Consider the following 23,507-nt stretch of genomic DNA (forward strand, 5'->3'; position numbering starts at 1 on the left):
GTTAATGGCTATTACAGATGACGCCGGAAAGCTAAAAAATAAATAAATAAATAAATCCCAAAGCCGTACCCAGAAATAGACAAAAATAATATTTGAAACGAGCGAAAAGTGCTCATTTTGCATTTTCAGTGTGAAGATTTTGACTAAATTAAGTGAAGTGTTGTAATGTCATGCGGTCAAATCTGATGAAACTCTAAAATCGTTTATTTGCTGTACGAGAATGCAAATTAATTTAACAGAATAGAACTACATCCAGTTTAAATTAATTCGTGTGAAACGGGGGCTGCTGGCAAATTCTATATGACATCGTTGTCAAATTTCGTCGACAGTAAAACTAATTATTGCTGTGGAGTTTTAGCTTCCTCTCAAAACAATTCTTTGAATTAACAATTTGTTTTAAAAAAAACATGAACGTGGCTCAGACTTTGAAAGGATATTTACAAAATTATTCGTCTAGCAAAGTGAAAGCCAACGGCATGGACCGTCTGTTACACTGAGAGGGCAGTGTCAAGCAGGCCTCCAGCATAGCGCATATGCATGCACAACAACTGGTTTAAGCTACAGGATTTGAATAACACAGAGCGTCAAGGGTCAGCTGCCTTAAAGGAACGCGAATAGTTTCTTTCCGCAAACTGACTATTAATTATACATAAATTAATGTCATATTACCATAAAAAGCAATTTATCGCCTACATTCTGAAGACCAGATCTGTTTTATTGTTCAAAAGAGCGATCAAAAGCTACGTTTTTATCTAAATAGTCTCAGTTGAAGTTTGGCGCAATAAGCGAGACAAAATTGTAAATAAAACACATGCTTTAATGCGTTAAACGTTGGGCTTGTCTCCAGGCTACAGTTTTAGTCGAAATTGTGCTGCCTGAACCGCCTGAGCCTTCATTTGTGGTGGTAACCATTATGCCGCTCTTCATATAATTCCCTGCTGAGCATTGATTGGACTATCTCCAATATCATACAAACAACGGAATAAAAATCCACTCTGAAAATTAATATTTAATTCAAATGCATAAGTAGAAGTTCTATCAAGAAATGTCTTATTAATATCTGTCATATCAGTATATTAATAACAACAGTGTCGTAGCCAAACTAAAATGTATTTTCCATTAAAGACCCAACAACAATTTTATGAATTTACGATGGCACGAATTTGGAGTGATGAATGTAACCATCTATTAACCTTAGTGCATTTACAACTTTGCACATTAAAACAGAACAAATCTCCACAGTACATATCGTATAGTGCGACGACTTTGAGCACTACGGCCAGTATTGGAGAGAACTGTGAAAATGATTAGTTACTTATTAATTAATAAATGTATACAGTGACACAGCTCTAATACAAAAGGTCTGTTGATTTATTGTATGAACCGAAAACACTGTTCAGGTGAATTCACGTTTCACAGTAATGATGAAATTGAAGTTTAAAAAAAATGTTTAAAGGCTTTTAATGATCTTTAAAGAGACCCGTGCCTGCAGCTGAGGTACGTTTACTTTCACCGATATAAAAACATCAATATTACATAGAGAATCCACATGATTTTACACACGGAGAGGAAACAAATAAAAAAAAAAAGAAAAAGAAAGTGTTCCCACAATATGTTCATAAAGCACAAAATAATCAAAATAATTTTTGTTTCTTATGTATTAACATATTTTACACGTGTCCGTACCGTATCGACCAATAAAATATCCTTGAATAGACCTTGTGATATTAGGCTGCTCGTTGCGTAGTAACACCTGAACCTCAGTGTAATTAGCTGCAAAATGGACACTTTGCTTTGAAGAAGAGCCTGCATTTGAATAAATTCAACATACACTCAATAATAATTAATAAGTAAAATGTGTGATATTACCCCTTTTTAAGGTCATCCCATCCCACCAATATCCCCCTTGGCAAAAACCCTCAGAACCCTAACATTCGAGTGCTTTTGGTACTCCTGTCAGCTGCCACTATAGCACGGTCCCGAAAGGTTCTGGGTCTACGTCATCTGTGAAGAGAGAGATTCATGCAACACTCGAGAGTTTCCACGTTAACAATAAGAGGAAATCCCTCCTATTTGTGTTGTTATGTTGTTTCTGTTATTGTTCACAAATATTCGCCGTTTCCTACTAGGGAGAAACTCAAATAAAACGAGGCCAGCCTCTTTATTTTCAAAGTTAACTAATAGCATATTAAAGCAAAACGACGCAGGACTGTTCGCTTTGTCACACAAGAGTCGAACGCAGCTGCGTTAATCTATACTCAGCAAAAGTTTGTCTCTAGACATCGTGTCTTCCTCTCCTTGTTCATTATCTCCATTTCATGTTTCTTCAGTTCCAGTTCGTTAATGGAGTTGTGTAAATATGCTAGTTCTCTCTCCCTGTTAGGGAGATCCACACTTATTTTAGATTTCACAGTTTGTTTTCTTTGTTTTTTTTTTCTCTTTTTATCTCATAAATAACACGTCCTTTTAGTTGTCTTATACTTCTTTGTCCTTCATAAGAAATCATAAATAAGGTCCTTTTTTGTTGTTGTTTTTTGTTTTTGTTTTTTTCTTAGTAAGCCATTTGCCTGGGTGCTCTGACTCAAACAATGACGCGAATCTTTTCATCAGGCCTTATCCACATGTCACAGTCCCAATGCCGCCGCGTGTTTTTTGGCCTTCAGTCTGAGGTCTGCGATGCTGGAGTTTTTGTTGGTGTTTTTAGCTGCCGCAGCTGCAGCCGCCACTGAAGCTGCTGAGGCGGATTCTGCCGCGAGCGTCGCCAAGGGCAACCCAAATGGCGGCGCAGGAAACATCATGTAAGGTGCGTGCGCCGCCAGGTGAGAATGCAGGTGATGGTGCGCATGAGCCACCGCGCTGTCCAGCTGCAGTTGCGCCTGCACCTGAAAGGAGAAGGGCGGCACGTTGCAATGACTATCCTACGGACGCACGGGTGGGGAGAGAGGGGGAAAAACACATTAACTTAGGAGAGGGCATCTGCCATAATATCAATAACCTATTTTGTGTACACTCAACTATGGAAGAGTGGTAAGTACATCCAATAATGTGAAAGTGTTTCTATAGTTGAAAACGGCGCTTTATCCAGGCCTTTAATGAAGCCTATAAATATAAGTGCCCCCACTTCTACATAAAATCAACTGGCCCGACTACACATTGTGCCCGCCCTCAACAGGTAACTAAAACAATATCATTAAAACGTAAAAGGTGAATGACTTCTCTATCGGAGCGGAACTGATTTCGCCCAAAATCTAATGTGACGGAAAATTACTCAAGATTCAGTGTTTGTAAAATGCCACCACATCAAATAGTAGGCTAGGATTTATCCCATAGCAGTTGGACAGGGCCTGTGCCAAGACGGCACTCTGGGCATTCGATTTGTCAAAGACCACACGCTTCAAAGTGACTTGCCTGTTGGAATGGCATACGCAAAGCTCCCACGTTGACATATGGTGCGACACGACACGCTTCAAACTGATTCGCTGCTCCAATAAGTACCCCTGGAAAGACAGAATTTGTCTCGGTAAACCTATTCTTAACGATTTTAGCTAATATGCACACACTCGAAAAATCAGCATGAAATACAAGTAGTAATAGCCTGCAACTGGAGTTTATCTTTAATAAAATATGCAATAGGCCTAAATATTTTAACACAGTCCACTTAAATTGTCTAAATATAATTATAGGTCTCAGTGGTTCATTTAACTCCGGTAATTGACGAATTTAAGAAAACATATCATAATTTGTGTACAAGCAACCTAGTCAAAACCTTACTTTAGACATAATAACGTGGAACCTGCCGTGAATTTACAAATGAATGACTAAACCCACATACAGTTGCTGTAACGCACCTTTATGTAACTGATTTTCCTGCTTTCTGCACTTGGCTCTCCGATTTTGAAACCAAACCTGCAGGGAGAGAAATTCATTAGCGCCCGTGATTGACAGCTGCTTGTGAGGGCATGTGTAATTCCTCTCAAAATGACAACAACCGCAGCAAAACTATATCCCCAAGGACCTCTGAAATATTAATGACGCTTAACCCCAGATTTTAATTATTACATTTTACAACAACCAGGAAGAGGAAAAATGAAATTAAAAACGGCCAGTTAACCACAAAACGGGTGTATAAAAATGAGTAAATAAGCGGATAGAGGGGGGACGCTTGATCGAAATGTGCATTTTAAATTGAACCATAATAAATTATCTTTTCAGCATTGGTTTCATCTTTCTACAGAGAGGCGTCCCAGAAGAACCAAATTGACTCTCTGATACCGAATACCAGCATGAGATTACAGCTTTGGACATCTGAGCAAGACGATCTGAGAACAGCACTCTCATTAGTAAGCCCGTGAAACTAATTACCTTTATCTGCAAGAAAATTTATGTTGCTGATGCGTTTAATGCCTTGCAGTTTAGTTTAATTACTGTCATAACAAGTCCAGTACAAAGCCGTTTCAAAGATAGGTGTGTTCCTCGATGTCTTTTATTTGTAGTAAAAACGTTATTTTTAATATGAGTATCTGGGATTTTAAGATTAGACATCTCATTACTATGTAAATCTACTCTGAACCCCCCCCCACAGGGCATTTGACAGATTAACCCAAAGCACAGTTTATCAGTTTGACTCATCTTTCCGAAAGGGAGAGCGTTATCAATAAAATTGCTCCAGTAAAACTGTTCAGTTGTTCATTCATTAGGACATCTATAGGCTATCGACATGTGGGCAAAAACGAAAAGAATACGTAGGGTCCAGGGATACTTTCAAATTCAGAAGCATGATACTCGGTTTCCGAAACGAAACTCATATTTAATTTCTTAAACGACAATCATTCATGACTTTGCACAGGCTTTTGCTGCAGCGGTGGTCAGAGAGAGGCCTTTTAATCTGTTGTGCGGTGAAGTCTATGAATTCTGCTAAAGATGGAAGGAGCATCAAATCTTTATTTAAAAATGATACATAATTTATGTAAATCCGCGAGCTGTGCTCCTTGCGCTCGCCTTGCTTGTGACACAATACGCTTTCGTGAGATTCCAACTCGCGCGGGGAGAAGCTGCAAGAGAGAAGCTGATTTAACTTTTTTTTGGAGGGAGGTCTTTTGGGCCGGTTTTATAATTACATAAAAGACCACCATATTCTGAGAGTGAATAATAGCCCTTTCGTTTCTCCATACTGGGTCTAAAAAGGATAAAAGAAACTGAAATAAGATTTTGTTCTTTTTCCCCCATCAGTCAGAACGAGAACCGATGTCTACGTTCATTGTCATTACTCGGTTCAGTTGCTCGTCTCTCGTTACACATAGATTTAGCCTCTAACGAAAACGGCTTATTATGTTTCTGTGCAGATGGTCTTTCCCTGTTTGAAAAAAAAACACAGATGCTGCCTGTGGGGCCAACGTGAACAAAACAGCAAAGAATCTCTTGTCCATAATTTCGACCACCCTAACAGCTGAACATAACTTTGATCGCTCCATAATAGGCTAACATACAACAAGAATACGTGATCATTAATATTCAGACATGTGGCACCCTAAATGTGCTTTCTTTCTTTCTTTCTTTCTCTCTTTCTTTCTTTCTTTGCAGTGATAACAATCTGAGTAGTCCATTTTCATAAATTTCTTTCCAAATTATTTACAGCCTCATAATCATATTTCTTCTCTTGTCCGAAGGTACATCTCGTAGCATTCTCAACTTCTCAGCTGATTCCTACTCCTTCTCTAAGGATAACTGCTGCATAACATTAAAACATTCTATCAGGCCTCACTTAAATTACTATTGACCATATCATAATTTACAGTTACAGACATTATAATCAAACACGCATTGTTCGAGGACGTGTCTCTTTGTGTTTCTATGTCTCGATATAAAGAGGTTTGGTTATTTTTTTGTAAGTGTTTACAAAGTGGCCTTTGACTTGACCGGAGAAATATGCTTATGCCTAACTTTAGTAACGTATGATTCTACTCGACCTTCGCTACTATTCTGACAATGTGAGGCAAACCAGCCTCATTCCTAACTTGAGCGTTCAGCGTATAAAACCGAGGCAAAAACCATAGGCCGCGTCATAAACGCTGTCAAAACAAGGAAAAGAGCCTCTTACTTGCACACGGGCTTCGGAGAGCCCGAGCCGCTGGCTTAGCTCCTCGCGCATGAAGGCGTCCGGGTAGTGAGTCTCATCGAACAGTCGCTCGAGCTCATTCAGTTGTTCCAGAGTAAAATTAGTCCGACTTCTCCTCTGTTTTATTTTAGTCTGTGTCTCATCTTCCATTGGTTTAGAGTCCTCTTTTCGCTCTTTCATGTCCGTATTACCTTCAGTGAGAAAAGAGAGCAGAAATTAACGAGAACTGTTGTGGTCTTCGCAATAATGATCTGACAGGAGGAGTTCAAAAGAGCGGCCTAGCTAAATGCAGCACATGGACTTGCCTCAGCATACACAGTAATATCGGTCACGGATGTTTTGTCGTCCTACTGTGAGCTCTTTAATTATTTACTGCTTATACATATGCATTAAGATACTGACTACTGGATGGCTAAGGCATGCTTATTATTGCATGTATCTTGCTGCTGGTTAGAGTAACAGATTGCCAAATCTTTTTAGTATTAATGACAACTCAAAAGCTGGGTGCCTGACTTTGCATACAATTATTTGAATTAAAACAACTTAAACAAATCGCACCACTGCCCATAATATTAGGCACACTTTGCTACAATCATTCTCTGACTTTTTCACTTTAGTCGCTGATTAGGCCTATGCAGACAATTTATATTATAATTATTAGTGTTATTATTATTATTATTATTGTTGTTGTTGGGGTTGGTGTTGTTGTTACTATTGTTGTGCATTATTATTATTGCTGTCTTGGTACTGCTATGGAAAAATGAGTTGATAACTTTTTGATTCCATTGCATTCCTCTTTCTTGACCTTAAAGCAATTAACTCTCCTTTTTCTTCTTCTTTTTCTTTTCTTCTCTGTTGCACTTTTTAAGAGGACGATTCGTCGGTTATAAAACAAATTGACAGAACCATTCTTTCGCACTCTTTAATACATTTTTGATTATTATTTTAAGTATATTTCAATATCAGTTCTGCATTATCTCAGCACCCCACAGATTGGTAGAGTCCTGAAAGAACTGCGACATATTTAGCTTTGATGCAACAAATATGTAGAGAGACAATTATTTTGATAACAGTTAGAGATTTGCTATTCTCGATCTGTTTTGTTTGCTTGGTGTAATCGTTTCAGTCTGTGCAGCAGAATTCTTCATTTGTAAACCACTTTTGTAAACGTGCATTCACAACACTGCTTCATAAAAGTACTTGCATAATAACACGTAATCTTACACAACAGAAGCAACTACAATTGCTCTTGCAATAATAACCCAGCCCCAAGAATGAAAAACTACATGGCAAAAATGGAAGTTATTCTTCATCAGGATTAGTATGTTCTTTATTTCACATTTAAGGTTAGATGCTTTGTAAAATACTTTTCTTACTATGAGTATTTTCATCAAGTTATCTTTCCTAAACACAAGATAGTACACTAATTTCTCACAGTAAATGACAGATGTGTACACGGCAAATATCCATCTATGTAGTGGACAAACGAAGTCTCCAAAGGAAAATTATATGAACAGTTACCGTCTATAAGTTTCGGGCTGCTCATATCCCTGGCTCTCTCTGGCCCAACCATGTCTGGTTCCCTGCCCGGCGATCGCGTGCTACCTCGCGTAATAGCGTTCACTTCCTCGCGATTCGGTTCGGCTGTGAGATTCTCTCTTCCCCGTGCCGACCCAGTCTCGAGCACTTCCCGGTACGTGATCACCTCCTTCTTTTCCTTCACTTTCTGATCAAAAGACTTGGACACAAAGGCGGTGAGTTCTTCCATCACTGCTCCAGCGAAAAAAAACCCCACAATCTTCTCTTCACGTTCTCACTCGCTAGAGCTCAGTCCCAGAACAACGTACGATAAGACATCAATACTGCTTCTTTTTGGTCGACCTAAATGCGAGGTGATGTCGTTGCCAACTCTGAAGCTCTTGCTCTGCTAAACATATAAGATCTTAGCCAATTCCTCTTGTTGCGGAGTACAGACCTGCTGCTGATCCTCTATTGAAGTCACACTATTTATACTTTGCAACGCCTGCCCCTTGATCCGTGCAAATTACCTCCCCTCAGGAAGCCGGGATGAGCCCCCTTTCCATAGCCGTGCATTGACAGAGTGGAGGAAGGAAAAAAAAACCTTATCAGCCCTTCAGTTTTAGATCATCCGAACCAAGTTGCTATTGGCCATTAATCCAAGATTGACAAGAAGGACAAATTAATGTAATTAAGCGAGGATTCGTGGCAATTGTCCTGAGTTAGTTTTTGAAACACTAGGGATATGGGCAGGAACTCTGCAGGGGTGTGGCCAAAACTGAAAATGACAAGCTCGTGCAGAAGGGAACACATGGACAAGGAGCTTCCTCAGCATCTCTTTGATCTCGCACGAAAAAAGAGAGACCGCGACAGAGATACGGAGAAAGGTAAAGAGCAGACCGACAGGCGTTTGAGTGTAGGAAGCAAGCGGAGTAACGCACAACGCGATAATGGAAGTGACACGTACAGTAACAGCGTAATTGTGGCGGTCAGATATCTCGACCTCGCAACGGCAGATTACAAAATTGTCAGTTTTTTAATAACGAACAATGAATATGTATCCGAATTTCTCCAGATAATCTATTGTTTTTACTATAGTTGTTCTTATCATTCTTGCTCTTATTACTCTTTACTGATTATTCATGTCAATTATTATTATTATTGTTGTTATTATTATTATTATTATCAGTGATAATAATAATAATAATACTAATAATAATACTAATACTAATACTAATAATAATAATAATAATAATAATAATAATATGCACTAACAGTCACAAGTATTCTAATTTATCGAGGAGATAATAATCATTATTAACATCGCCATAGCCTTCGTAAACCTTGTAAAGGTAAATAATCGAATTAGCAAATATTTAACGAGTCACTGATTTAGAGTCCCAAATAAACTTGTTTTATTTTATTTATTAATTTATCTTTTTGCTGACCTTACGAGGCTGACAACTCTTTCTCCTGAGAATTTTGCTATGGACACGATATTATATTAAGAATAAAGCCCTATTTGTTAGATTTTCCCAATCTGTTAAAAAATCTAATCTCCATGGACTGTTGTAACCTTTAAAGGGTGTTAAACAGTAGCTGAATGAATAGCATCGCTATGAAAGTTACTAATTACTGAAGCCGTAAGCACAGAATTATGTGAAATGGTTAGATATTCGGAGGCTAAATCTATATAACTCAATGGTTAATATCCAGTGAGGGAAATTCAGTGCCGTAGGGGATACCGCCATTTAGTGTCTATTGAAAAAACAACCAAAAAACAAAAAGAAAATAGATTTGGTCATAATTCTTTATCCTCCGTAAACCAGAAGCGAAATTAAACACATTTATTGATAATCTATGCACGATATTATTTACCCTCTCACATGTCCAGATATTCCATATAAAATATTTATGATATCTGTTAATCTGGACCTTGAACATTATTTATTATTTCGCTTCGACGCCACTTAAATTTCTCATGTTGAAAGTTTATGAAGCAAATTAGTTTGCAAAATATTATCATTTACGTAAATGGCAAATAATTTTGGGTGTGCAAATCCATACTGACTTAAACCTTGGAAAATTTACTTAACCGCGTAACTGCACCCAGAAATTATTATTGTTTATCATTTCCCATAGCGTTTTGCCTAATGAGACTACACTGACGGCCAAATCTGAATGATTTCAACTATAATTAAATTTGAACATTTTGAAAACATATTGTCTGAACATTCCGAACACTTTTACTGAATATGGGTCTTAGAACATTTAATAAATCTTCACTAATGAGTTCAGCTTTTAGTGCAGGAAATGTTGACTGCCACAGAGTGAAATATTAGGTTCCACAGCTCTACTGTATGCACACAAGCACACATTTATTCAAACATTGCATGCGTTCGTCTAGTTAGGATTTTGGACCACAATGCGAAACAATGATTTTTTTTTTGTCAGATAAATAATTAGAAACAATCAGAGGATGTATGGGATGGAGAGCATTTTTTTCCTTTTGCAGTCCCTCTGCCCACTGCCCTTTTCCCAGAGAGGAAAGCCGTGGCTGAAATAGAAGCTCGTGCGCGTTTCTCTCTCTCTCTCTCTCTCTCTCTCTCTCTGCGGTCGTGCGTGCGTGTGTGTATATGTGTATGTGTGTGCGTGTGTGTGCGCGCGGTCGTGCGTGCATGCGTTACGTGTAACATTTAGTTGTTTAAATGTTGACAAAATATTTTAAGTATAAACTTGTTCTGGCCGCCACTTTGGTAGATAATGGTCCCCTCATTCGACAAATATTGTAAATTAGTTGGGTGGTGACAGGTTCTATTGTATGTTTGTTGACAATGACGCCTTTGTAAAGGTTATGACTTTGTTTCGTGAACAAATAGTCAACCAGGGGTTGTCATAATAACGCATCGGATGTATAAGAATTACATAACTCCAAAATCTGACGTACAACACTGGCATGCTAAAATATGATTTTTAAAATATGCTGCTAGATGCAAAAACAACAAATTTCATACTTCATATGTGGCTTAAAGCGTTTGTCTGAAAAAGTTTATATTTCTTTGAAAACTTCCATGCATTTCACTTATAGCTTCTGTGTACAAAATTGCAGAATTAACCGATCCTCCTAAACTCGGCAGTCATACGAAGAAATAGTGTAGTCTTATCACTGGATCGAGAGACAAGGCGCATGAACGATTGCTCTGAAGTAGATTAAATGGGCTCCAAGTTTTTTTCTTTTGAATCGATGTTCTCTGACTTGGCTAAGGTGGTCTTTTGAGCTGAGCATGGCGCCGTTGTTTGATTCTGTTTTGACATCAGGACGGGAATCACTCTGAAATTTTGGGTAAGAATAATTGCTACCATTAACAAACAGTGGAATGAGCAGAAATAAAGATGTATTCAGATTAAAATCAAGTCTGTGGGCGTCTTGGTATCTTTGTGGCGGTATTTACATGCGATAAACTATTAATTAGCTGGCTAGCTAGCGAAACAACTTCGTAGCTGACAGGCGAACTTTGTTGACTACGATAAATTTGGTTTAGGGCAACGAGTTATTCTGGTACACTGACCCCGACAGTAACACGTAGATGTTTGGTTGTCGGCTATTCTGAAGGGTGCTGACGTTGTTTTTTCATAACTACCAACGTTGTCAGATAAATGTTTTCTTGACTATTTAGATGCCAAGTTTGCTGACAGAACAAGCATATGAAAGCATCACTTAAGCTTCAGTAGTGCCGCTAGTAATAGCATTATAATTTCATACATTCCTCGGTATTGGGCTCTTTCTCGAAAACGGCGTCAGTGTGAGAATGATGTTGCTTTTATAACTCACTTCGACCATGTTATGAGCGGCAGTGAACGTACCAACAAGCACAAACAATCGCTACATGATCTAAATGTTAGTGAAACTAGTCAGTGTCAACTCGTCTAACTTTCAGATGAATAAGCGGACACTTAGGTCCTCTGAATGCTGAGAGATATCCCTCCTTGCTGTTTGTAGATGCAAATTTCATTTCCTTATCATTTGATTGTTCTGTTACTTTAGAATGGTGCCTTGTTTCAATGTTACTCCTGCGTGTCCCTTTATTTTACAAATACGCTTTCTTTTGTCGCTCTTATCAACCCTTCTCTGTTCGCCAGACTCATTCTTCCGTCCGTATCGTCAAGTGAGCAAGAATGGGCCGCCACTCCTCGGACAGTGAGGATAACAGCCGCAGCAGCCGGCACAAGAGGAAGCATCGACGCCGCTCGTCTTCCTCTAGCTCGTCTGGAAGCAGAGTAACCAGCCGCAGTAAACACTCTAGCAAGCGAACTCGCTCCCGGTCTAGAGACAGAGACAGGAGGTAAGTGGTCCCTTCAGTCAATATATTTGACTGAAGTACTATACCATATAAATACTATATCAAAAGACCTGTAGCATACGTCAGTTTAGTATCATAACCATGATCCTCCAAAAGCTGTCATGTAATGGCCAGGGGTTTTAGACAGTCAAACCAAATGCTTTCATTTGAGTGTGTTATGTGGACTGTTTTGTGAGTTTGAATTGTATTTTTCGTTGGAACAAGTTGTAGCAGTTTTAGTTGTTCACTTTAGTGTGCAAATAAAGTCTTCTGATTAATGTTTACTGCAAATGCTTTTTTTTTTTTTTTTTTGCTGTTTTTTAAACAAATGAGTGTTGTCTTTAAGAGTATCGGTTAGCTCATTTTTCTTGTCTCCTGTTGCCCAGCAGTTGTTAGTAAATGAATGAGGACTGGGCAGCCAATCAAAGTAAGGTGACTGTGGATTTGTGACTCTTATGTAGTCTTTTGATATAGTGAAAGATAGAACTTTTTTTTTTTAAATGAAAAGGTGTATTACTGGCTCTTTGGCTGTGTTGATATTATTGTAAAGGATCTTTGGACATCGTTGTAGCAAAGTGCCGTCATTGTTCTCGAGAACAGAGCAGTGGCTCTTAATGACGGTATATCAGGGCTCAAAGGTGTTACAGAATTGTTGGAGGAACTTAACGCGCTGTTTGTCAGCATCAGTCCTGAGGACCCAAAAGAGTACAGATTTTGGGACACCTGGTTGAGAATGCCAAGAGTTTAGTGATCACTAGGTAAGGTGAATCAGTTTTAGTAATAGGCTAGAGTGAAGATAAGAAAAGGATTTTGGCCTGTTTGAGATCTCACCCATTGGTGATGTCATTTTCAATAGTAAAAGGCCATTATTTCTATGAAAGTGATCATTGACAGTCAATATTTTGCCCTTTGTACATTTTAGCATTAAGGTGGAAAAGCGTTTGCTTGTTTGTTTGTTTGTTTTTTTGCGTACTACACATTTTAGGATCCGTAGGAATCCATTGTTTTTTTGTAACTCAGCTGCTTGAGAAGTTACTTCACCAGTTTTTGACTGTTTTCAATTTTTCTCCACTTCTCCTTTCTTCACTCCTTCACTTCTCTCTCCTTTCTATACATTTTACACTTTTCATTCTATGCTTCACACGTAAATGTTTGAAGTAAAGCAAAAGTGAATTGTAGCCTAATGATTTTAAATAATTCACACATCAGAGTAGTAAAATTTATGTGGAGACGGTATATCTTCCTGCCAGTGGTCTCTCTCACAATTTAATGTATGTACAGGTAGTTTAATGTATGTACAAGCTAGAGGGGCCCCAGTGGGGAGCGCTGTCAATCAAATCTTGGGCTACATGGGCTTACTCTGCTACTATTTATTGAAAATGTTTTTAAAGAACATCTGTTCATGAACTATGAGAAAACTTTTGAATGCAACCAATGTATAATATAGCAAATATGTGAATTCTCCCAAAGGTCACCTGAAAACAAAATCGTAGAGGGAACGAACCGTGACACGAACGGCCTAACATTTTACAGTTGATTATTTTTTCTTTGAAGCCAGTTACAGGGACTCTTGTTGAAGTAGGGTATGGGTACCCCAAGGTTCCAGCCCAATTAGCTATGAAAGCTGATCAAGGAACACTCTCTCAGTCCTCTAGTAAAATACCAAAAAACCCACTCTTCCGAAGCACCCCAACGCCCCCCCCCCCCCCCCCCCGCACTTACCCATGTCATACTCGCACACTCTTCCTAACAGTCATTCAAGGCCAACTGAGTTTAATTATTCATGGCATTTGGTCAGCCTCCATTACATGTAATGGGAAATCGTTGCAATCCCTTGGAATGGCTTTGCTGAGAGGGGAACTGAGTGACTTGTATTCGGTGGGACAAGGAGGGGCGAATATGGCACAGGTTTTGGGCTCAGGTTTAGCATTAGCTCTTTCGTCTGTGTAGCCCCTCATAATGAAGGGTCTTCAAATTCTAAGTATACAAATGTTATTGAGGCAGTCAACATCCTGCGATAACCCACTTGTTTGAATACGGTGACACACATACTTGCTGACCGGCTTGGTCTATTTATACACCCTTTATTAGGCTAGACCTGCTCCTATGCTCTGTAAGAGTGTATGTGTTCCAGCGCTGGTCTGACACATGGGATTTTTTGGGGTGTAAAATTCAAAGAGACATATCTTTAGTGTTTCTTTGGTGAGTAGTGTGAGGGGTGTGTGTGTGTGTGTCTGTGTGTGAGTGTGTGTGCGTGTGCGTGCATGCATGCATACATCCGCGTGTGCGTGCCTGTTTGTGCGTGTGTGTGCGTGTATGTGTGCGGCGTGCGTGCGTGTTTGTGGATGTGCCCGCCTGTGTGTGTGTGTGTGTGTGTGTGAGAGTACATGTGCGCGCGCACGTGTGTGAGCAGAGGCCACAGAGGATGTTTCTTGGCTCTCTCCGGCGGCATACTAATCTAAACGCAGTGCTCAGTACTGTAAGTGGTACAAATTTGTTTTGATAGTTCAACATTTGTGTTATTTGCTCTGTTTTTTTCTTTACGTCTCCTTCTGTCTTGCCCGTCTCCCAGCGGAGAAAGCTGCTGTTTTTAGCTCTAAGCAGATGTGAGATTGAAAGGGGGGAGAGAGAGAGAAAAAAAAAAGAAAGAAAGAAAGAATTGAACGAGAAGAAAAAGAGTTTAATAATGAATATTACTCAAACTGCCTGTGAGCGTGGCAGACCCTCACATTTTTAATGTACCTCCACAAAGGATCCCCCCTCTACACGCTATCTGTCAGAGCAGCCTTTGAATGCAGTTAACAAACAGAATAAAGTTGTGCATTGCTTTACCAGATGAAAAGCAGCCTTCCAGTCTCCATAGCCGCACGAGCGAACCGGCGCTGCGGCCCGGAGTTTACCCGCAAAGACTGTTTGTCTCTTTGGCTTTGCTTTCAGAGATATTGAAAGGGGTGGGGGTTATGCCAAGACTCAAAAAGTCACTCACACTAAAGCTGGTAGGTATTGAATTTAATTAGGCTTATATCCGATGCAGAAATGAATAACAAACTAAATTATGATTTTTAGATAAACATTTTATTTATTCATGGGATGGGAGCGGCACGTCTGCCGTTTTAATTTGAATTTAAGAGCTTCTATAGGAGGACTAAGAGAATCACTGAAAGCAGAGAATAAGAGAGGAGACAGCCCAGTAAGGGAAGAGGGTGAGCTGTGTGTCGGGGGGGGGGGAGGGAGGGAGAGAGAGAGAGAGAGAGAGAGAGAGGGAGGGAGGGAGGGAGGGAGGGAGGGACGGAGGGAGGAGGGGTTTGGTCATTAGTTGAAATAATGGGAGATCTCCCATGATGTCAGCCTTGTTAATCATAGTGCTGTGAGTCATGTGAGCCAGTGAGTTGATGGGGTGGGGTGGGGTAGGGGTGTGGGGGGCGTTGACCTTTGATCAGGAGTGTAGCTGTTTGGTTTACGTCAATCTGATGTGGCTAGTTTGTGTACGCTTACATTGTTGAAGTTGGAAACTTCTAGATTTCCAAATGGGTTGTCTCCATTGTACTCACATTCTTTGTTTGTCGCTGTTTATACAGAAACGAGACTCTGAGCCTAAAGAAATGAGTGATTACAAAAATCCCTTTCTTTTTTCGTTCTGAACAAACTTTTTGCTGTAAACTGTTGACTCTGATATCTCATTTCTGGGTGTTTCAGACGCAGGCATCGTTCCAGTAGCAGCTCCTCCAGAGGTTCCAGCCACAGAAGGCGGAGTCGCAGCACAGACAGGGGGAGGAGCTACAGGTCCCGCAGGTCCCGTTCCCGGAGTCGTAACAGGAGGTAAGAAAAAGCCTCAGCCGCTAATGGCCTCAGTTAACTGATTTACAATCAGCTGCTCCTGCTGCAGCTCTGTAGTTAACCTTTGTGTGTGTGGAGCAACAGAACTGATCTGGGGCCTGTTGACTGGGGTTTAAATAGTTTGCTGTGGAAGCTAGAAGGTGACTTGGTCTTTCTCACAGCCTTATTGATAGGACCCAAAACATATTTAAAAGACGCCATCAGATGAAGGCATTACAATGTTATATTTTAGTCCAAGATGTCACCCACAACTCAGAATCCACAGTCGCTATTGTAACATACGTATCTATGAAATTCTCGATAGTACTTCGTCATAGAGTGCCATTGATGATAACTAAACCCTCATAAATCCCATTTTGTGCTAGCATATACCTCATTTTTTCATAAAAATGCAAAGTCAGTAGCGTAACTGCACCTCTAAACAAGACGAGCGTGATTTACTCACAGTCCTCGTTTACGGCTAAATGGTGTAGCACGCTTGGCTAATTAGCCTGTGACAGGCTATCATTAAAGGCCTTCTGTTCTCAACACCACTCAGTCCTGCCAGCTGCCTGTCCTCCTCTTTACACACACACACACACACACACACACACACTCAATACAGCGATTGTTAGTTATTATTTTTGTCTCTATTAATTAAATATGGGCACGGGCACCCTTGGGTCAGTGGGACGTTTGCCTGCCCTTTTGCTCTTCTGGTACCTGGAAGAAAAAAGAGGCACTTAGGTTGATTAATTAATACAATTAAAATGGAATTATCCATGTGCTGTTTATTGAAAAGTTTTTTTTTTTTTTCTGTCACACAAACATGAACACAAACACCAACACACACACACACACACACACAAACACACACATCCATGTATGCGCATGTACGTGCATACAGACGTACAGGAATATAAAGGGAAGACTCCATGTGCAGTTTATAAAGGAAAGCGATTTCATTAACATTGCAAATCCGTATAAATGAAGCAGTGAAGTACGCGGTTAAATCCTTTAGAACTATAGAGGTGGATCGTATAATGTATTCCTGCCAAGGCCCCTGTTTACTTGTGTATGGCTGCAGGAGACAGAGGGAATCATTTTCATCACAAAGGAAATGGATTCATATCTTCATTAGACCCCCACAGTTAAATAGGCCTATTAGCGGCTTTCCCAGGCTGCACCGCAGCGGCTCGCTTCCGCGACGGGTACTGTTTTTCCTCATCAGAATGGAACCGGCGTCTCCGTCCATACGTTCAACCCGTTTGTGTTCGTGTACGCGTCTTTCTCTCAAACGTCCTGGTACATCTTTAAAAAAATTCAAATAGACTTTTCATCTCGGTCCCACATACCGTTCTCTCTGTTCAGTGTTCTGTTGGGTGAGAACACAAGCACAAAAAAAGAAATTGCCCGTATGGGGAAGTCTCACGTGAAGGTAACCGATGCTGAAGTATACAATGGATGGTGTTAGTGAGTAAAGACGCTCGATTCAAGGGGATGAGGCTAATGACCTTAAACAGAATCATAGACACAGAGGCTGAAGTAGGGAGTGGCGGTTGCCAAGGCTGAGAGGTGAACCGGATGGACTGACGTTGTTTCTCAGACAGGGCTTTTTTCCCCATAATACCGATACATTATCAGGCCTGGGGTTTCGTAGTTTATTTAATTCCAGCATTTAACCGGGAAGCGAGCGTTAAACTTAAACTGCGCTTAACGGTAACGCTTAAAGATCTCGAACTGGATTGTTAGCGGGTTGTTAGTACGTAGCGTGACAAGGGGGGGGTGGCCGCTCGCTAAGCTAAGTGGAACAGGTTGCTAGAGTCTGGACCGCTATCCGTCACTGCCACGTTAAAAGGGTTTGGGTCGAGTTATGGAGTCCGGAACGAGGCACACTGATAAATCAGAGACGGATTGAGTGGACAGCTCTCTATGATTGATACACTGACAGGATATGAGCGAGTGCCACGCGAGATACAGAATATAGGCAAGGGATAGGAAGGAAAGGAAAAAAAAAAAGAAGGGAAGAAAGAAGACGACCTGGGGAGTGAAGGATATTATTCAGAGGAGAGAGAATAATAACTGTAGCAGCATGGAAATATTGCAACAGAGAAGATTAGGGTGTTTGGAAGGAAAGGGAATATTACTCTCCCTGGTCTCTGTGTGTGTAAATAAATAAACAACTAAGTAAATAAACAAATGAAGCAACAGAAATAACTAGAGATTAGAATAATACTGCATTATATCCTGTTGTTTACCACTCTACTTTTTTTTCTCCTTTTTTTTTTTTTTTTTCTCCATTCCAGTCGGAAAATTAGATGAACAGAACGCAGCCCCTTAGAGACTAGCAATCTTTTCCCCTTGACATGTAAAACAGACGAGTAGCTGATAATCCATTAGACATTAATGTTTATTCTCTTTGATCCGAGCAGGCAGTTCATGAAGCCCTGGTAATGCTGGTGAAAAGCTATTGTTGGCTGGGTCTCTCTTACATACAAGCAACCTTTTTTTTTTTTTTTTTTTTTATCAGTGTTGTCTGAGGGGGGTGGGGTGGGGGGGGCATTAATTGGGTTTTGTAAAATAAAGAATCAAAACCAAACGCAGTTACAGATAATGCCGATAGACTAGAAAAATAATTGTACTTATTACATATAATGCATTTTCTGTTTAGGTACTTAGAATTATAGTTTATAACTCTCTTAAATGAAAATTTAGCTCTGCAACATTTAGAATGACTTACAAAAAGAACTTGGCGTTTGGAGTATTTTTTTTTTTTTGTTGTTGTCTTTCAAGTCCGTTTGGATTTATTGATAAGAACAAAGGGAAGTGGAGAAATGAAATAGTGCTGAAATTCAAACACCTCAAGTCTTCCTAACAAATGCTGCATCGAAGCCGTAGACATATGAATTCCTTGTATCTACAATCTTCTTTCCATAACAACATGTTTTCAGCTCTGGAATCATGCGTATACCACCAGTTATTGGCTAGACTCGCTGTCACTCTTCATTAGTGAGGGTCAATGGGAGGTTAAGAGGTTAGATGTAACCGGTTCCTGTTTTACTAATCCACCACTTGACTCCAGAGCTGAGGTGGTCACTCAGTGGCCTTAACCACAACACACAAATGCTCAAGCACGAACGCATCCATCACATCAATATTTAAATGACAGGGTTGTGCTGAAGACTGTATACTCGCATAAGGGGTGTACCACATTATCCATGTAAGTGTGTTGGTCACCTGATTGCTATGTGTGTCAATCTAACATCTCAAATGAAATGGAGATTAAAATAGAATATCTGAAAAAGACGGGCGAACTATTTGAGCTGTAATTCTCTGCACTCGAATCAAAGTTCTGTTTTGTGGAGGTCCGGAGCACAGGTGCAATGTGGGAGGGTTTTTTTTTTTTTTCAGCACAGGAAACACTCAGGCAGAGTGTGTGTAAGATCACAGAAGGTGTGAGTGATAGCCTAGTGTTTCTTTCAGCTAGCATTTCTCTTCTGCTTCGGAATGAGGTGTTGGAACAGCACATCTGCCTGATGGCTTTTCCTGCTGCATCTGAACTGAGACAAGGCCACGGAGAGGAAGAGGAGGGGGGTGGGGGGGGGGGGGGGGAAGAAGCAGAGAGACTCATTTGGTTGTACAGTCACAGCTTACGTGAAGACATCCATCTCAGGGCGAGATTTTAAGAAAAAAAAAAGGCTTACCTTACCATCCACTGCTCTGGTACTGTTTAAGGTCTTATTGGGAGTTATGCACTGTGGAAATCTTGACTCCGTTCAGAACCTAAGGACTAGAACGTGTTTGAATTTTGACCAAGGCACGTCTCAGGATGAAACATTGAATCCCAGGCATAGAGAAGAGCGAAAAAAGAAAACGTAATTTGAAAAACAATAACCTGTACTTATTTTCCTGCCCATGAAATCTTTTTTTTTTTTTTTTCTCTTCTGATTTTTTTTTCTGTCTCTCTCTCTCTCTCTGAATGGGGGCTGTGTAAATATGAAATGGCGTTAGCATTTGGCTGTCTTGGAAGAAAAGATGACAGCAGGTCGGTTGTGCTCGTGTGCCTCAGAGACTAGGAGCAGGGAGTTAATCCTATTCCGTAACCCTTTACCCGTCTGCAGACACTGCTGTAACAACAGTCCACCCTCATATTAACTGACTTGCAAAATGTTGATGTAAACTGAAGGATGACCTGGTTTCAGCTGACTGTGTGTTCTTTATTTCATCAAAATCAACATGCTTCCAGTTTCCACGATCTAAGAGGCTGTTCTTCATCTTCTTCTTCTTTTTTTTTTTTTATCCCCATCTCTCTCTTTTTTTTTTTTCTTTCCGTCTTTCTTTTCTTCCTTCTTACATCCAGAGTGTGCCATGGTGTCTTTTTATTTAGCCCCTCTAAAGGGTAGTCAAACGTTCCTGGCCTTTGTTGTCAGAAACCTTTATTTACCAAAGAGGAGTGTAAGTGAGTGACATGGCTTAGGCCTTTTATCCACGGCTAGCCGCGAGCGCAGCTCCCCTCTCCTGCCAAAAGAAGCCCCCTGGCCCCTCTCCACCTTCCCCTCCTCCTCCAGGCAGATCCAGCAACCAGCGCTCTCCCTCGGGTGGGTGCTGGCCTAACTGCATCACTGTCAGAGAGAGAGAGAAGGAGAGGGAGAGGGAGAGAAAGAGACGCCCAGTAAATATGCTGGCTTTTTGTATATACACGCATGTATATGAAAAAAAATACAACCAAGCATGAACACTAAAAAAAGATCTTTCACGCACAGATCTATGGAAGCGTAAATACGCTTGCAAACATGAAATGCTTTACAAAAAAACGAAACGCCTTTCACATACAAACGCACACCTTGTTTGCTCTTACATCCATTTAGGGAGCATATTTTATTTGTAAGGATGCTAGAGACATAACAGAATAATAGAAATAAACATGATTCAGTCATTAGATGAGCACTCATACTCTACATTTTTATTTTTTCCAAACGAGACGTGCGTTTTGTCTTTGTGACGGTCTCTCGTATTGTTAATCCCGGCGTCAGTCACGGAGGGATGGCGGATGTTAGTTCAGCAACTACATAAATATGGGCTGAATAAACATTGTGATTGGGGAACGCAGATGCCCACGGGCCAGGAGAACTCTCTGCCTCTTTGTCTTTGAAGAGTGAAAGAATAGAGACGGACCTCCTCATGAAACATAGAGAACATCACAGGCAGTGACTGATTGGTCAAAGGGTACCTCGACGATCTTTATTCAGAAAGCGTTGCGCCCATCGTAGATCATTACCCATCAAGCCCAGCGTCTCAGTAAATATTAAGGACGGTGGTTGTACCTTGACCTCTTACGTTGCGGCAGAACGCGGCGGATTCCCCAATAATACGTCCGCGCCGCCCTCCAAGCCGTGACTGCGCTGTCTGTCTGTACACCGTCTGCGAATATTTTTTTTCTTTTTTTCTACTCTTTCTTTCTTTCTTTCTTTTTTTTTTTTTTTGAAAGAATTCCTCCTTCGTAATGAGGGATTATTTTACTTTAGTCCGTGTCTGTGCTATCTGACGCGTCAGCCGTGGCCGTGGAGCTGATGCGAGGGTTAAAGGCAATTCACAACGAGCTCTGTTAATTTCATCCCATTCAAAGTGGGGTTTTTTTTGGTTTTGTTTTTTTTTTGTTTTTTTTTTTGGTAGCTCGCTCCTTTTTTGTGGCACTGCTATTGGAAAACGAATACAAAATGAATCTCTCTTTCTCTCTCTCCATCTCTCTCTCTTTGTCTCTCTCTCTCTCACTCTCTCTCTCTCTCTCTCTCTCTCTCTCTCTTTCCTTCCTACTTTCCCCCCCTATTTAAGCCCTTCTTGAAGTTCTTCCAAATTGGGTTTTAAATGCCAATTAGGAGGTTGAATGTAGTAAAATAAAAGCCAGTGGAACCAGAATGGCCTTACCTTCTGGCTGCCTGAGCTTCTGAGAGAGAGCGTGCTGAACCTTTGGCTCCCAGCGTTGCTTTGAGAGAAAATATTCTGCTTAATGAACACATTAATTAGAACCATAACTATTTATAAGATGATAATTAGAAACGAAGCGAGGTAAACTGGGCTCTTCCTGCAATTAATGGCGGATTAATTACGGGCAGTAATGAAGTGGAGTTTTGAAACGCATTAAGGTGAAGTACAGAGGCGCGCGGCAGCTTTGTGATCACTGGCATAATTATTCGTCGGGCCGTTTGAGTCCCCGCTCGCTTGGCGCCGGCTAATCAGCATCGTTGCGTCGTTATATATGCACTTAAAAAGGCTCGCCATCGCAATGACTGCCTAATTATTTCTAATTGGAAGCCGGCGTCTCGTTGCCACGCCGACACCGCCGGCCGTCCATCCGTACGGCCCGACCGCGGGGGCCGGGCGCCACGAGGAGAGGGAGACCCGGGGGCCCGGCCTGGTCGAACCTCTAAAAACCGACGGATCTCCGTCGCTCGGAAACGCGTCCGGTGACCTCCTCAAAGGTCGCGTGCCTGAAGTAACCGAGAAAAGCGCAAGGTTTTTTTTTGTTTTTTTTTTTCCCCTCCATTTTTAACAAGCTTTTGCTTATTTTCTCTATTAATTACAGCCGATTTGCCAAACCATCCTGATCAGCGGGATTTTACCAGACCACATGCTGCCCGCACACACTCAGCATGAGAACAGACTGAATGAGTGATCAAAATCAGACTTAACACACACTATCCGTCTTTCTCCCTCACTCCCCCAGGAGCAGGCATAGACTCCCACTCTTGTTTTAGACTCATAAATTGATTTAAACAGTGAAGTAGTCAATAAATGGGCATTTATTTATTTATTTTTATATCCCTACTACATATTTCCTTCATATGTGGAGGCAATCTATCGCTATGTAGCTCTGACTGTACTACTGAATTGAAAATCTATCTACTCCATTTGTGTTTTGGTTGTAATATCCAAAAGGCCAGCTGGGTGGGGCCGAGTTTGGGGGACGCTGTGGACGCCGTGAGGGGAACCCCCCCCCCCCGGGGTTAGCGTGTTCATGTCAGAGCTTAAGTAAAGCCATGTGTTTGGTCCTGTCTGAGAGATGCGCTCACCCTCCTCTCTCCCCAAACTGCACTGTAGCAAATTGTAGCCTAATCGAATCCAAGACTGCACTTGTCTTGCAACCCCCCCCTGCTCTGACAAGTCCGAATATGGTTCCACTTATCAGTGTAATATTTAAGTGTTGAAAAAAAAAAGAACAAGACAAGCGAGTGAAGGGGAGAGAGAAGGAAGACTAATAAAATCCAAAATCTGGATCCTATGCTTCTTGACCGAAATTGTGACACCCCCGAAAATAATGAAACACTTTTTCCTTTCTCTTTCTTCATATTCGTGCTTTTTTTTTTTAAACCCCACCCCCCCTGTTTTGTTGAAGTGAAAGAACCGCTGCCTGAGTGGGAGACATGGAGAGAGGAAATAGGGAAATGTATGAGCTGCCACACACACACACACACACACACCCACACCCACAGTGTGATTGGTGGAACAGACGATGGACTATCAGTGCACCATCAGCGGATTCCTAGTGAGGAACATCGCTCTTCAGACCAGGTGATGAAGGGCTCCCTCTTTTTACTGTATGTAGGCCCAAAAAGAAGTACATCATTCCAAGGCCTTACCGAAAGCCCCCCCACCCCCACCACCAAGCCCACGAAGTCAACCCTCAAACTGGTTTTCTTTCTCAGAACTCAGCTCATAAA

The 23,507-nt window shown here is 40.9% G+C and overlaps 2 protein-coding genes across 4 annotated transcripts in view; one reads left to right on the top strand and one right to left on the bottom strand.

Annotated features, from left to right (window-relative positions):
- Nucleotides 1-2,624: 2,624 nt before the first annotated feature.
- On the bottom strand, nucleotides 2,625-7,883 carry shox2 (shox homeobox 2). 2 transcript variants are annotated; one of them, XM_030778562.1, is made up of 5 exons: nucleotides 7,637-7,883; nucleotides 6,098-6,306; nucleotides 3,849-3,906; nucleotides 3,409-3,497; nucleotides 2,625-2,882 (listed from the first exon to the last, which is right to left on the bottom strand). In XM_030778562.1, the coding sequence occupies exons 1-5, from the start codon at nucleotides 7,881-7,883 to the stop codon at nucleotides 2,625-2,627; spliced, it is 861 nt and encodes a 286-aa protein (XP_030634422.1). The 2 variants fall into 2 exon arrangements, with proteins under 2 accessions (XP_030634422.1, XP_030634421.1); XM_030778561.1 differs by having other exon boundaries at nucleotides 2,625-2,918.
- Nucleotides 7,884-10,922: 3,039 nt separating this feature from the next.
- Nucleotides 10,923-23,507, top strand: part of rsrc1 (arginine/serine-rich coiled-coil 1) — a 102,687-nt gene continuing 90,102 nt past the window's right edge. Inside the window, exons 1-3 of one of the 2 annotated variants that reach the window (XM_030777636.1) lie at nucleotides 10,923-10,976; nucleotides 11,774-11,976; nucleotides 15,670-15,792. In XM_030777636.1, coding sequence (XP_030633496.1) covers nucleotides 11,810-11,976; nucleotides 15,670-15,792 — 290 coding nt within the window. In that variant the 5' untranslated portion in view covers nucleotides 10,923-10,976; nucleotides 11,774-11,809. The remainder of the gene's footprint in view (nucleotides 10,977-11,773; nucleotides 11,977-15,669; nucleotides 15,793-23,507) is intronic. The other variant, XM_030777637.1, reaches the window with a different exon arrangement.

Source organism: Chanos chanos, chromosome 6 (assembly GCF_902362185.1).
Source record: "Chanos chanos chromosome 6, fChaCha1.1, whole genome shotgun sequence".
Classification (NCBI taxonomy): domain Eukaryota; kingdom Metazoa; phylum Chordata; class Actinopteri; order Gonorynchiformes; family Chanidae; genus Chanos; species Chanos chanos.

What these genes read in the sequence shown, in the direction of transcription:
- shox2 (XM_030778561.1), bottom strand. Translation starts at nt 7,883, where the DNA reads ATGGAAGAACTCACCGCCTTTGTGTCCAAGTCTTTTGATCAGAAAGTG. An exon ending in CAGCCCGAAACTTATAGACG is followed by an intron (nt 6,307 to 7,636) that starts GTAACTGTTCAT and finishes TTCTCACTGAAG; the next exon opens with GTAATACGGACATGAAAGAG. An exon ending in TCTCCGAAGCCCGTGTGCAA is followed by an intron (nt 3,907 to 6,097) that starts GTAAGAGGCTCT and finishes CTCTCCCTGCAG; the next exon opens with GTTTGGTTTCAAAATCGGAG.